We start from the raw sequence: 12017 nt of genomic DNA on the forward strand, positions 1-12017 counted from the left end.
CAAAGCCCCAAATACACTCAATTTTCACTTTGCTCAAAGGAGAATAATAACAAAAAGGGTAAAACATTCTCTTTCTTGCTCTCTTTTTTTTCTCTATTGTTGGCGCACCAAACATACAAAGCAAATATTACTTTGTTGTTTTTGCTCTTACTATTGCCGCACAGCACTTGCCTTTATATAAAAGCACATGGTGGGTGCTTTTTCCAACTAAAAGTCCAACAAGGAACCCACTATCGTGTAGACAAAAAACTCTAACTCCAACTATGACAAGGAATTCCAAACCTTGTAGAACACAACAAAACCGGCTGGGTCCTACCCCCTAGGTTCAAGGCACACGTTCCTAACAATATCTCGAAGCTCATTGCTAATTAAGGAATCTTTGCGTTTTTCATCTGCTAATTTTGGGGTGGCAATATCTGTCAAGAGTCGTGTTAATTAAGGAATCCCAAATTCAAAATGAAGCAAAACTAAAACCAGTCACGTTACTGAGCCTCAGAAAAAAAAAAAAAAAAAAAAGAAACTAGCTGGGAGGGAAAACCATACATTTATGACACCCTTCTTTTATAATATCTAGTGGAGCTCAATTTGAGATCGATCACACCTTGGCAGATAGTGTAAGTGCGAGTCGTTTTGCCTTTTTCCCCAATATATATAATACAAATTTCAGCTTGTGTACAACATTATTACAAATTGTTCCACACGAGGAAATGTGTCTTTGCGTTTTTCATCTGCTAAGGAATCTGTTTTGCGGTGGAAAAATCTGCCAAGAGTCGTGTTAATTAAGGAATCCCAAATTCAAAAATGAAGCAAAACTAAAAGCAGTCACGTTGCTGAGCCTCTGAAGAACAAAGAAAGAAAGAAAGAAAAAAAAAAAAATACATGCATTTACGTACGAAGAGAGAGGACCAAATAAGAAAGGCCATGGATATATATATTTATGACACCCTTCTTTTATAATATCTAGTGGAGCTAAATTTGAGATCGATCACATCTTGACATGTAGGTTTAATACAATTTTCAGCTTGTGTACATTATGTGGGTCAAAATCATGACTGGACAAAGCCCCATTTGCCGATATATTTATGACACCCTTCTTTTATAATATCTAGTGGAGCTCAATCGATCACATCTTGACAGGTAGGTTTAATACAATTTTCAGCTTGTGTACATTATGTGGGTCAAAATCATGATTGAACAAAGCCCCATTTGCTGATCACCTTTATTCACATGCATGTTGATCACGCGGGGCAATGCATCCAAATCGGTTTTATATATATAAGAGAGGATAGAAATTAAGGAACATACTTTCTTATACAAGAGAGAACAAAATGTCCAACTTCCTGCAATTGTTTGAGCAAATTGCAACTTTCTTCCTTCTGCATTCCCTTGCTTTAACCATCTTGGCCTTCATCTTAATATTCCTACTCAAATGGTCCTCCACTCTTCTTCCAACCGCCAAAAAGAACACACCACCTTCACCACCAAAGCTCCCAATCGTCGGAAACCTCCACCAACTCGGCTTGCAGGCTCACCGTTCACTCGAGTCCTTAGCTCAACGCCATGGCCCCCTCATGTTGCTTCACTTTGGCAGCGTACCAACACTTGTTGCCTCGTCTGCTGTGTTGAAATATATATAGAATATAAAATACTAAAATATAAAAGAGAGAAAAGAGAGCAGAAGCAGAGAGAGACGTATGGACTACATCTTGTATATTCACCGTATCAATCAATATTACATAACTCTCTATTTATAGAGAGATAATGAGTAGTGACCAAGAAACCTAAATTAAAGCCTAAAATACATAAGGAAAGAAATAAACCCTACATTACAAATTAAATAATGAAAATATAAAATATTCTAACAATGAAAATAATATATTCTAACATCCCCCCTCAAACTCAAGGTGTAAGCTTGAGTTTGGAAAAGAGAATAAATTGAAAGCATCTGAAGTCGATGGTTGGATCAAGACAATGCCGGCGAAAAAGGCTGAAAGTGACAGCTGGAGAAATACCGGAGAATGGAGACAAGCCACTAAAAGAATCTGGTGAAGGGCTAAGCCGCAACTGACAATGAGGCCGGAGAATGAAAACTAGCCGTTAAAATTCCCATGAAGGGCCAAAATCGCATTGTGCCAAGATTCGCCAATGAATAAAGCCGTGGATCACAACAAAATTAAGAGATCATCAGAAGAGAATGCTAGAAAATACCATAGAAATGTCATAAGACTTTTATTGAAAGCCACAGAAACAGAAACGTGACTCTGATACCATGTTGAAATATATATAGAATATAAAATACTAAAATATAAAAGAGAAAGAAAAGAGAGCGGAAGCGAAGAGAGACATATTGGCTACATCTTGTATATTCACTGTATCAATCAATATTACATAACTCTCTATTTATAGAGAGACAATGAATAGTGACCAATAAACCTAAATTAAACCCTAAAATACATAAGGAAAGAAATAAACCCTACATTACAAATTAAATAACGGAAATATAAAATATTCTAACAAAGGAAATAATATATTCTAACATACTGATGCTGCCCGCGAGATCATGAAGACACATGAACTCATCTTTGCAAACCGGCCCAAATCAAGCATGTTCGAGAAACTACTATACAATTACAAAGATGTGTCAACGGCCCCCTATGGCGAGTACTGGAGGCAAATGAAGAGCATATTAGTGCTACATGTTTTGAGTAACAAACGGGTCCAATCCTTTCGAGCTGTGAGAGAGGAGGAAACTTTTCTATTGATTGAGAAAATCAAACAGTCTTGTTCTTTAGCACATGTGAATTTAAGCAAAGTGTTTGCAAATCTAACTAATGATGTAACATGTAGGGTGGCTTTGGGAAGGAAGTATAGTGCAGGGGAAGGTGGAAGGAGGTTTAAGGAGCTTTTGTGGGAGTTCGTGGAGTTGTTGGGTGCTCTAAGTGTGGGGGATTATATTCCATGGCTTGCTCGGGTGAGCTGTGTCAATGGCTTGGACGCTAGAGCGGAGAAAGTGGCTAAACAGTTTGATGATTTTATAGGAGTAATTGAAGAGCACATAAATGGCCAGAGGGGAGGGCTAGAAAATGAACACCAAAACGACTTTGTGGACGCGTTGCTTAAGATTCAAAAGGAAAACGTGATAATTGGCTTCCTTATTGATAGAGTTAGCCTCAAGGCTCTAATCCTAGTAAGCAAACCTCTCTCTCTCTCTCTCTCTCTCTCTTTCTCTTCGATGTAGTGTGGCGTAGTGGATCGTAAAGAAAAACATAGTTGTTAAGAGTATATTTGATATTAATTATTCTAGGGTTATTATGTTTCCTTACATATTCTAGGTTTAGTCTAGAGTTTCTTGCCTATCACTCCTAGCCTTTTTATATATAGAGATTACTGTAATCATATGACTTACATAATCTTAATAAAAGAGATGTAATCCTATATGTTTCCGCTTTCTGTCTCTTCTCTCTCTTTCTTCCGCTCATAATATATTATCCAACATATTTAATATGGTATCAGAGCCACTTTTCTATGGCTTCCAATAAACGTCTTTGACGTTTTTCGATGCTCCCTCAGGCGACCTCCCTTTTTCGTTCATCTGCGTGCCACCAAGTGGTCATTCACTCAAAATCTCTTCCACACCTTCACGCAGCTTCATCTGGAAAAATTAATCATAGATTCTAGCTTGCGAGGCACAGATCTACAGATCTGTGGAAGATCCGCCACCATCGGCCCTCCAGCAACACCTCTGCCATGTCAGCACTTTCAACCTAATCCAAAACGGTCAACCTGGTCTAGTGGGTTAGACTCAAATCCGCTGATCTGACAATCCGATTTGTCAACTTGACCAAGTGGGTCGAACCAGTCGAGTGTGTTAGACCCAAATCCACAGATCTGGCAATCCAATCCATCAACCCGAACTGGATCCATACAAGCATTCGATCCAATCTAAAACCGGTTCCAACCAGGTCATTGGTTCAAATCAGATCTCCCCAACCTGGTCCAATATCAGTTCCTAAACCGGGTCACCGAGATCAAGCTCTTCAAACGGTCCAAATTTGTCAACCCGATTCATCGAGTTAGACCCGATTCATATAATTTTCGGGTCAATCATTTTAATGGTCTATGGGTTTTGGCCATCTTTTGCCCATTTAACTGGCCCAATTGATTCAATTTCTTCAAAGCCTCAAGCCCAATTTCTTCAAGGGTTCAACCCAACCAATAGCCACACTCAGCCCACTAGCTGCTGCTGCCAGCCGCCATCCACCGCCATTGGTTGCCCAACTCTTGCCAGCTCATGCAACTTTTCCGGTGACCACAAAAAAGAAAAAAAAAAAAAAAATCTTTTCCTTTATATTTCCAACCTCAATTTTATACATTGAGTTTGAGGGGGATGTTAAGAGTATAATTGATGTTATTCTAGGGTAATTATGTTTCCTTATATATTCTAGGTTTAGTCTAGGATTTCTTGCTTATCACTCCTTGCCTCTCTATATATAGAGGTCACTGTAATCATATTACTTACAGAATCATAATAGAAGAGATGTAATCCTATATGCTTCCGCTCTCTATCTCTTCTCTCTCTATTTTTTCCGTTTCTAATATATTATCCAATATATTTAACAACAGTAATTACAAATACTTTAATCCTAGAAGCGAACCAACGTTACTGTAACTTCTTTTGATCATCTCGTTCGTAGTCTTGTCTAAACAAGACAGCGAACAAGCGCTAGCACTGTAAGTCACCTAAGTCATCTCGTTTAGAGGGGACTTCGAACGAGATAGCAAATGAACCTTTCTAGGATTTTCCTGTAGCCTTTTGCATCACCTCGTTTGAACACTTTGTTATCTACCAACTTTTTTTGTAGGATGTATTTGTTGCTGGTACCGACACTACGTACACAGTCTTAGAGTGGGCTATGACAGAGCTCCTAAGGCACCCCAAAGCTATGAAGAAGGTGCAGGATGAGGTGAGAGGGATCCGTGGCAACAAAAAAGATATAACAGAGGATGATTTGGATAATATGCATTACTTGAAGGCAGTGATCAAAGAGGCACTTCGCTTCCATCCTCCTGTTCCATTGTTAGTTCCTCGTGAATCGACTCAAAATGTCAAAATACAGGGCTATGATATTGCAGCTGGAACACAAGTTATTATCAATGCATGGGCAATTGGAAGAGACCCTGCATCTTGGGACGAACCAGAGGAGTTTGAGCCAGAAAGGTTCTTGAAATCTTCTATAGATTTTAGAGGACATGACTTCCAATTGATTCCATTTGGTGCTGGAAGGAGAGGTTGCCCCGGAATTCCCTTTGCTATGACCACAATCGAGCTTGTTTTGGCAAATCTGCTGCTCAACTTTGACTGGACATTGCCTGGTGGAGCAAGAGGAGAGGATTTGGACTTGACTGAATCTACTGGTCTAACAATTCATAAAAAATTTCCCCTTATAGCAGTTGCAACTCCTTATTGTTGCTAGTATATATTATATACGAGTAATAGAAGAATCACAAGGTTCAGTTTGGCTAGCAAAAATCACAATTGGTGCCTGTATGGGAAATAAATGAGTTTGAAAATAATATGAACTTCCTCATCTGTTTCTCGTCTGAGGAGGTGTAGTTTTATAAACACTTTTACAACACATTTCTGGTATACAAAGGAAACATAGAACACAAAGATCACTATCAGCATTATCTTCATTAACTATAGTACCGATTAAAAAGGAACATAATGATCATGTTACTCAGAAAGCATATAGACCAAAACCCAAACCCTCACAAACACTTACTGTGTACTGTATGTAAGCATTAATACCTAACAAAACACCATAAAGGTGACTCTGATACCACATCTTAGAATAAGCAGCGAAAAAAGATTTAGAATTATCTCCAACCATATTTCTTGTGAAGGGTTACCAATGATAGGTAGCTTTGGAGGGCTTGGTAGGAGATTAATGGGTTTTCCTTTTCTTGACTGCTCCTTCAAGGAAAACCTCAGCAGCACAACTAGGACAATGGAAGCAAAGAGAAAGATGGGTTGGAAGCTTTCCTTTAGCCATTGGAGTTTTCATAAACATAAATCATGAGTACGTGATTCCACCTTTTTCTCTCGATATATAGACATCAATTGTGGCTTTCTCCAGTTAACTCTGTTTACCTGCCTGCCTTGATTTTGGGAAATAATGTAACCAGCAAAATTTCGATGCCAATCTCTATCACATTACTGATCGTTGATGTGATCATCAAGATTGACAGTAACAGGTAAAACAGAGAAATTTGATCGTCATGACAAATGCTGCAACTTGCATTAAGGTCTCATTGATTCCACCATCTTTTTAATGTTTTCCTTCCAACTAAAGACAGACTGCTGTGATCAAATATTATCCAGCCACTTCACGTTTCGGAGTCATGGTCCTTGTCTTCATCGATCATGGGTTCCTCTTTAAATGCTGACAATTTGTCAATTCTGAGTTGAAAACATTTTGGTTTTCTACTTTTCAATATCAATATGATTTGCTATATTAATTTGACCCTTTTGTAAGATTTGAGGCGTTTTAACTTCTATATACTTGCTTATAATTAACCCACGATATGAAGTAATTTCTTCGAAATATCTGTACATTTTATAAGAATAATAAGACATCCGGTATAAATATCTTCCATTTTCTTTGAGTTAAAAAACATTATTATGGAAATAAAAAATTTTAGGCTATGCATGGGAGCAAACAAAGGAACTAAAGTGACAAAAATACCCAATCAATCAGTCTCCACTAGGGTTCTCTGGGAACGGCTAGGTTGGAGTGGTGGTCTTCTTCCGCCTCTGTGTGAGGAAGCAAGAGGTGGTTTCGAAGGTTTAGTCCTTTACTGTCTCAGTGAGAACAGGTGAGGGGGGTGGTCTGATGGAGGAGGAGTTGGAGACGTTATGTGGAAAAATATCACTGACGGAGGGTGAGAAGGTTGGCCTGAAAATCTGTGAAGGGGAGATTGCAGAAGGCCGGGCAAAAGGTGCACGGTGTTTGGTGGGTAAAATAGGAGGAGAGCGTAGGGTGAATAAGGAGGCTTTCAGAACAGTATTGTCTCGGATATGGCGGTTGTCGGGTTCAGTAACTTTCAAGGAGATCCAGGATAATATCTGGTTATTTGAATTTGAGGAGTTATACGATAAAAGAAGGGTGCTTGAGGGCAGGCCTTGGTCTTTCGACCGACAGATTCTGGTTTTGCATGATTTTGACGGGAGCACCCCGCCATCGCAGATGGACTTTTCTCATTCCCCATTCTGGATTCAAATTCATGAGATGCCTTTATTATGCATGACTAAGGCGGTAGCTAGCAAGATTGGAGCATCACTAGGCACAGTTGAGGACATTGATATAGCAGGAGATGGAGTGGGGTGGGGCAGATGCCTTCGTATACGGGTTATTATTAACCTACGTGCACCATTGGAGAGAGGAAGGGCATTGCAGGTCGAGGGGAAGTCATATTGGGTGATTTTCAAGTACGAGAAGCTTCCTATGATGTGTTTCGATTGCGGCAGAATTATGCATGGGCCTAAAGGGTGTCCGGTGATGGTGAATCATAGGAGGAACTCTGATGGCAGACTAAAGGAGTGGGGCGTGTGGCTGCGGGCTGAAGACAACCGGAGGAATAGTGGTGGAGACAGGGGTGGAGGAGCCACCCGACCGACTGACATGGGCAATGACGGCGGTTCTACTGCAAAGGGATGGGAGAATAAGGCAACTCGCGCTAAATCAGGATACCCTAGTCGTTCTAGCAATTCAGAAGAGGGGAGTAGCAGCAAATGTGCAGATTCTTCCTATATGGAGGTCGAGGGATTGGCGGGGGGTGGTGACGTTATGCTGGATTCGCGGAGGACTGATGGGGATTTCTCTCTTTACGTTGGTGACCTGGACGTAAATACACGCATGGGTCCTAAGAATGATTTGAGCGTGGATGAAGCGGCGGTTACAGCAAAGAAAGGAAAGCCTAGAGAGGTGCCTAAGCAGGTCCATGTGGCGACGGACAGTAATAGCTCCATGCAAAGGGCCAGCCCGACAAGTGGGCCCAATGGGAAGGAGGTGGCTGAGGTAACATGTCACAGCCCAGCAATTTTAGAAGACGTGGTGACTCACTCTGCTGCGATGGGCAAGGCAGAAAGTGGGCCAGTTACTAATGTAGGGATGGGAGGGACACAGACTAATTTGAGGAGATGGAAGAGGCGAGCTAGAGTACCAGAAGAGGACAGGGTGAGTGTTTCCCATTCGGATGCTAATAAGAGAAAGACGCCCACCAAAGGAGAGGGGACAGCAGAGGTTGAGAGATTGAAGAGAATTTGCAAAGGGGTTGGGGCGAAGCAGACGGTTGACTTAAAGATGGCGGAGACTGCTAAGCAGCTCCGCCAACCCAAATGAGCCTCATAAGTTGGAACTGTCGAGGGCTTGGGAACCCTCGTACAGTTCGAGACCTTAACCAAATGGTTAAGACAAAGAAGCCCAGCTTTTTGTTTCTAATGGAAACCATTTGCAACAAGAAGCGTATGGAACGGATACGAGTGCAACTTGGCTTTGAAGGCCTATTTGTGGTGGAGCCGGTGGGAAGGAGTGGGGGTTTAGCGCTCCTATGGAAGGTGGCGGAGGAACTAGAAATTCAAAATTACTCTCGGCGTCATATAAATGCTATCGTGAAGGGGTCGGACAATGGGGTGTCATGGAAGTTTACGGGGTTTTATGGCCACCCCGACCCTACTAAAAGAGCAGAATCGTGGTCCCTCCTTACTCATTTAAAAATATATGCTCCGCTTCCATGGCTTTGTGTGGGAGATTTCAACGAAATAACCCACCAAACCGAGAAAGTGGGGGCGGGTCGAAGACGAGAAGGGCAGATGGAGGCATTCCGGTCAGCTCTTGAGGAGTGCAATTTGGGTGACTTGGGGTTTTCGGGCCCAAAGTTTACATGGTCCAACAAACGACAAGATGAAGCTCACATCCAAGAAAGGTTGGACCGAGCGGTTGCCAATAGTGGGTGGTGTGAAATGTTCAAATCAGCAGGGGTTTCTGTATTGGCAGCAAGAATGTCGGATCATAATCCACTTTTTGTTTCCCTATATACTACACAGCCACAGTGCATGAAGGGTAGAAGAGGTTTTAAATTTGAGGCTAGTTGGATACCGGATGAGGAATGTGGGGCCATCATAAAAGAGGTGTGGGATGCGGTTGGAGATGGGGGGGAGGCAATGACGCAAGTGAGAGGGAAGCTGGAACGGTGCAAATCAAGGCTCAAATGGTGGAGTAAGGAGAAATATGGAGGACACGAAAATTTGGTTAAGGAAAAGACCGAGCTACTGACCAAGCTGCAGTGTCGAGAGGGACCTGAACATCAAGCAGCTATCAAAAATATTCAATTGGAGATAGAAGCTCTACTGGAATTTGAGGATACTAGGTGGAAGCAACGAGCGAAGCAAAATTGGTACCGGGAGGGGGACCGAAACACTAACTTTTTTCATGCATGGGCCAGCCATCGACGAAGAATAAACACTATCAAGCGGGTTGTTGATGTCGAAGGAAGAGAATGGTCCAAAACGGAAGAGATTAGTAGTGCGTTCGTGTCATATTACGAGAAATTGTTCACTTCCGAAGGGACCGAGGGGAAAGAGATGTTCTTAGACGGATTGGCACCTAAGGTAACGGAGGAGATGAATTTTCGGTTGTTGAGCACTTTTGAGGCGATGGAGGTGGACGTGGCCTTGGCACAAATGCATCCACTCAAGTCACCGGGCCCGGATGGTTTCTCCGCTTGTTTTTACCACCATGCTTGGAGTACGGTACGTAATGAGGTATGTCAAGCGGTCCTCGATTTTTTAAATGGTGGTTGTTTTGATTCAGCGATAAATGCCACACACATAGCCTTGATTCCTAAAATTAAACACCCTACCCGGATTACGGAGTTTCGTCCCATTAGTCTGTGTAATGTTATTTACAAGTTGATTTCAAAGGTATTGGCGAACAGATTGAAGAAGGTGTTAAGTGAGATCATCTCCCCAAATCAAAGTGCATTTATTCCCGGGCGGCTCATAACGGACAATATACTAATTGCTTTTGAGGCCTTACACACCATGGATGCTCGGTTGGTTGGTAAGGAGGGGTACATGGCCATGAAACTCGATATGAGCAAGGCATATGATCGGGTGGAATGGGATTTTCTAGAATCAGTCATGAGAAGAATGGGATTTGCGGATCGGTGGATCCATTTGGTCATGACATGTGTACGTACAGTTAATTAAGTACTCGGTTATTGTCAATGGGCAGGCATATGGGGAAATTATACCATCAAGAGGCTTACGGCAAGGTGATCCACTTTCGCCCTATTTTTTCATTATGTGTGCGGAGGGGCTCAGTTCAGCTTTACAAAGGAGAGAGACTATTGGTGATTTTACGGGGTTGCCTATTACTCGGGGGGGCACATGCTTAAATCATCTTTTCTTTGCAGACGACAGTTTGTTGTTCTGTAAAGCAAAAGAGTCCGAGCTAAGATGCCTCCAACAAGTCCTTGATGACTATGAGAGAGCTTCGGGTCAGAAGCTAAATAAAGAGAAGACCTCTATCTTTTTTAGTCGCAACACATTGACTGAGATACGAGGGCTTCTATCACAGTTGATTGGAGTACCGGTGACACAGAAATATGAAACATACCTAGGTTTGCCAGCGCTTGTAGGAAGATCTCGCCTCCGAGCTTTTGAAGGGATTAAAGGGCGAGTGTGGGATAAAATGCATGGGTGGAAGGAGAAGTTTCTTTCACAAGCCGGGAAGGAGGTGTTACTTAAGGCGGTGGTGCAGGCAATCCCAACATACACCATGAGTGTGTTCCAACTACCCAAAACTTTATGCCGGGAGATAAACTCAATGATGTCAAAATTCTGGTGGGGGCACAAGGAAAGTGGAAATAAAATAGCATGGATGAGTTGGGAGAAGATGGGAAGGTCCAAGGAGTCCGGTGGGTTGGGTTACCGAGATTTGGAATGTTTCAATATGGCCCTACTCGCAAAACAAGGATGGAGGTTGATCCAAAATCCCGAGTCGCTAGTGGCAAGAATTTTTAAGGAGAAATATTATCCGAATAGCACCTTTTTAGACACCCCGATGGGGAGGCAACCGTCGTATGTATGGCGGAGCATATGGAATGCCAAGTGGTTACTAAGGGAGGGTATGGTGTGGCGAGTTGGTGATGGGCACTCAATTTCTATATGGGGGGATCGCTGGCTACCAGTTCCAATATCTCATAAGGTACAATCACCGGTTCGGCTTCTTGATGAGGATGCGAAAGTTATGGACCTTATAGATAGCACCACTCGATGGTGGAATATTCCCTTAGTGGAAGCAATTTTCCATCCGGTTGAAGCAAGTGCCATTTGTGGTATTCCCCTATGTCTAAATGCGCCAGAAGATCAATTGATATGGGGCCCGGCAAAGAATGGAAAATTCACCGTGCGTAGTGCTTATCATGTTGCACTGGAGGCTAACAGGCGGTCTATGGGTGGGTGTTCGGAAGAAGGGCAGCAAAAGCAAATGTGGAGAAGGATTTGGCGGATCGGAGGCCCAAGGGTGGTGAAGATGTTTTTATGGCAGGCCTGTAATAATATCTTGCCAACAAATGAGAATTTGTACAAGAGGAAAGCCCTGAAGGATCCTTCCTGCCCAATTTGCAAGCGAGAACCTGAGACAGTCTGTCATGCCCTATGGACTTGTCCAGCGGCTCAAGACGTCTGGCATGGAAGCAAGAGGAAGATCCAGAAGTGTGCCATGGTAGATTTGAGCTTCTGGGACATTGTTGGGGGTCTGATGGAACGTCTTGAAGCTGCCGAAGTAGATGTGTTTGCATGTACTGCCAGGCAAATATGGCTTCGCAGAAACAAGTGGGTCTTTGAAGGGGTTTTCTGCTCTCCAGCGCAGCTGCACGAGTGGGTATCTGTTCAGATGGAGGTCGTTCAACAAGGAAGCCAGAATCGAATTCAGGGAGGTCGCCTGCCGGGT

General features: G+C 42.6%; 2 protein-coding genes across 2 annotated transcripts; both read left to right on the plus strand.

Moving 5' to 3' along the window:
• The first annotated feature begins 1328 nt into the window (after window positions 1–1328).
• On the plus strand, window positions 1329–5474 carry LOC132173615 (cytochrome P450 736A117-like). Its single transcript, XM_059585153.1, has 3 exons — window positions 1329–1629; window positions 2553–3187; window positions 4863–5474. The coding sequence occupies exons 1-3, from the start codon at window positions 1329–1331 to the stop codon at window positions 5472–5474; spliced, it is 1548 nt and encodes a 515-aa protein (XP_059441136.1).
• Window positions 5475–6893: 1419 nt separating this feature from the next.
• LOC132173616 (uncharacterized) lies at window positions 6894–8402 on the plus strand. Its single transcript, XM_059585154.1, has one exon. The coding sequence runs from the start codon at window positions 6894–6896 to the stop codon at window positions 8400–8402; it is 1509 nt and encodes a 502-aa protein (XP_059441137.1).
• The last annotated feature ends 3615 nt before the right edge of the window (window positions 8403–12017 follow it).

This window comes from Corylus avellana, chromosome ca3 (assembly GCF_901000735.1).
Source record: "Corylus avellana chromosome ca3, CavTom2PMs-1.0".
Lineage (NCBI taxonomy): Eukaryota > Viridiplantae > Streptophyta > Magnoliopsida > Fagales > Betulaceae > Corylus > Corylus avellana.

What these genes read in the sequence shown, in the direction of transcription:
- LOC132173616 (XM_059585154.1), top strand. Translation starts at nt 6,894, where the DNA reads ATGGAGGAGGAGTTGGAGACGTTATGTGGAAAAATATCACTGACGGAG.
- LOC132173615 (XM_059585153.1), top strand. Translation starts at nt 1,329, where the DNA reads ATGTCCAACTTCCTGCAATTGTTTGAGCAAATTGCAACTTTCTTCCTT. An exon ending in CTCGTCTGCTGTGTTGAAAT is followed by an intron (nt 1,630 to 2,552) that starts ATATATAGAATA and finishes CTGATGCTGCCC; the next exon opens with GCGAGATCATGAAGACACAT. An exon ending in GCCTCAAGGCTCTAATCCTA is followed by an intron (nt 3,188 to 4,862) that starts GTAAGCAAACCT and finishes CTTTTTTTGTAG; the next exon opens with GATGTATTTGTTGCTGGTAC.